Source organism: Sinocyclocheilus rhinocerous, unplaced genomic scaffold (genome assembly GCF_001515625.1).
Source record: "Sinocyclocheilus rhinocerous isolate Xijiao unplaced genomic scaffold, SAMN03320098_v1.1 C35376614, whole genome shotgun sequence".
In the NCBI taxonomy this organism is placed as follows: domain Eukaryota; kingdom Metazoa; phylum Chordata; class Actinopteri; order Cypriniformes; family Cyprinidae; genus Sinocyclocheilus; species Sinocyclocheilus rhinocerous.
In genome coordinates, this window is record NW_015749326.1 from 1 (window position 1) to 459 (window position 459).

At 48.1% G+C, this 459-nt stretch overlaps 1 protein-coding gene across 1 annotated transcript; it reads right to left on the bottom strand.

Moving 5' to 3' along the window:
* Window positions 1-51: 51 nt before the first annotated feature.
* LOC107734838 (sodium channel protein type 10 subunit alpha-like) lies at window positions 52-453 on the bottom strand (the record flags this gene model as incomplete). The annotated part of the gene is made up of 1 exon (XM_016546740.1): window positions 52-453. A coding segment is annotated over exon 1 (342 nt), but the record flags the coding sequence as incomplete, so codon positions are not given.
* Window positions 454-459: the final 6 nt, after the last annotated feature.

The window sequence follows — 459 nt, forward strand, 5'->3', positions numbered from 1 at the left end:
AACCAAATTCCCAACACTAAAACTAATAAATCACCTCTCATAACCTCTCACCAGTTTCTGCTCTTCATCCTCTGATGACTCTGTCTCCTCATCATCCTCCTCCTCAGGGAATTCCACATCCGACTCTCCTGGCGCAATGGGCACACAGATGGTAAGGTTGGGATTGGTAATGTAACTGTCCTCTCCTTCTGGAGTAATGTACTTCCCTCCATGCTGCTCTAAACTTCCCACACCGCCGTTGCACTCAATGTGATTCTCTTTCAGTGACACCTGCTTCTCTTTGGCCTTCTGTCTGCAGCCCGCCAGGTTCCCGTTGAAGAGATCTTTGATGCCGTCCAGCAGCCAAGTGAAACCAAAGTGGATTCGACTGATGGCTATCTGAAGGTTGTTCATTTCTCCATCTTCGTCGGGTGCTGACAAATTATCAGAGCTGAAGGAGCTCAACAATAGGGCCAGAAA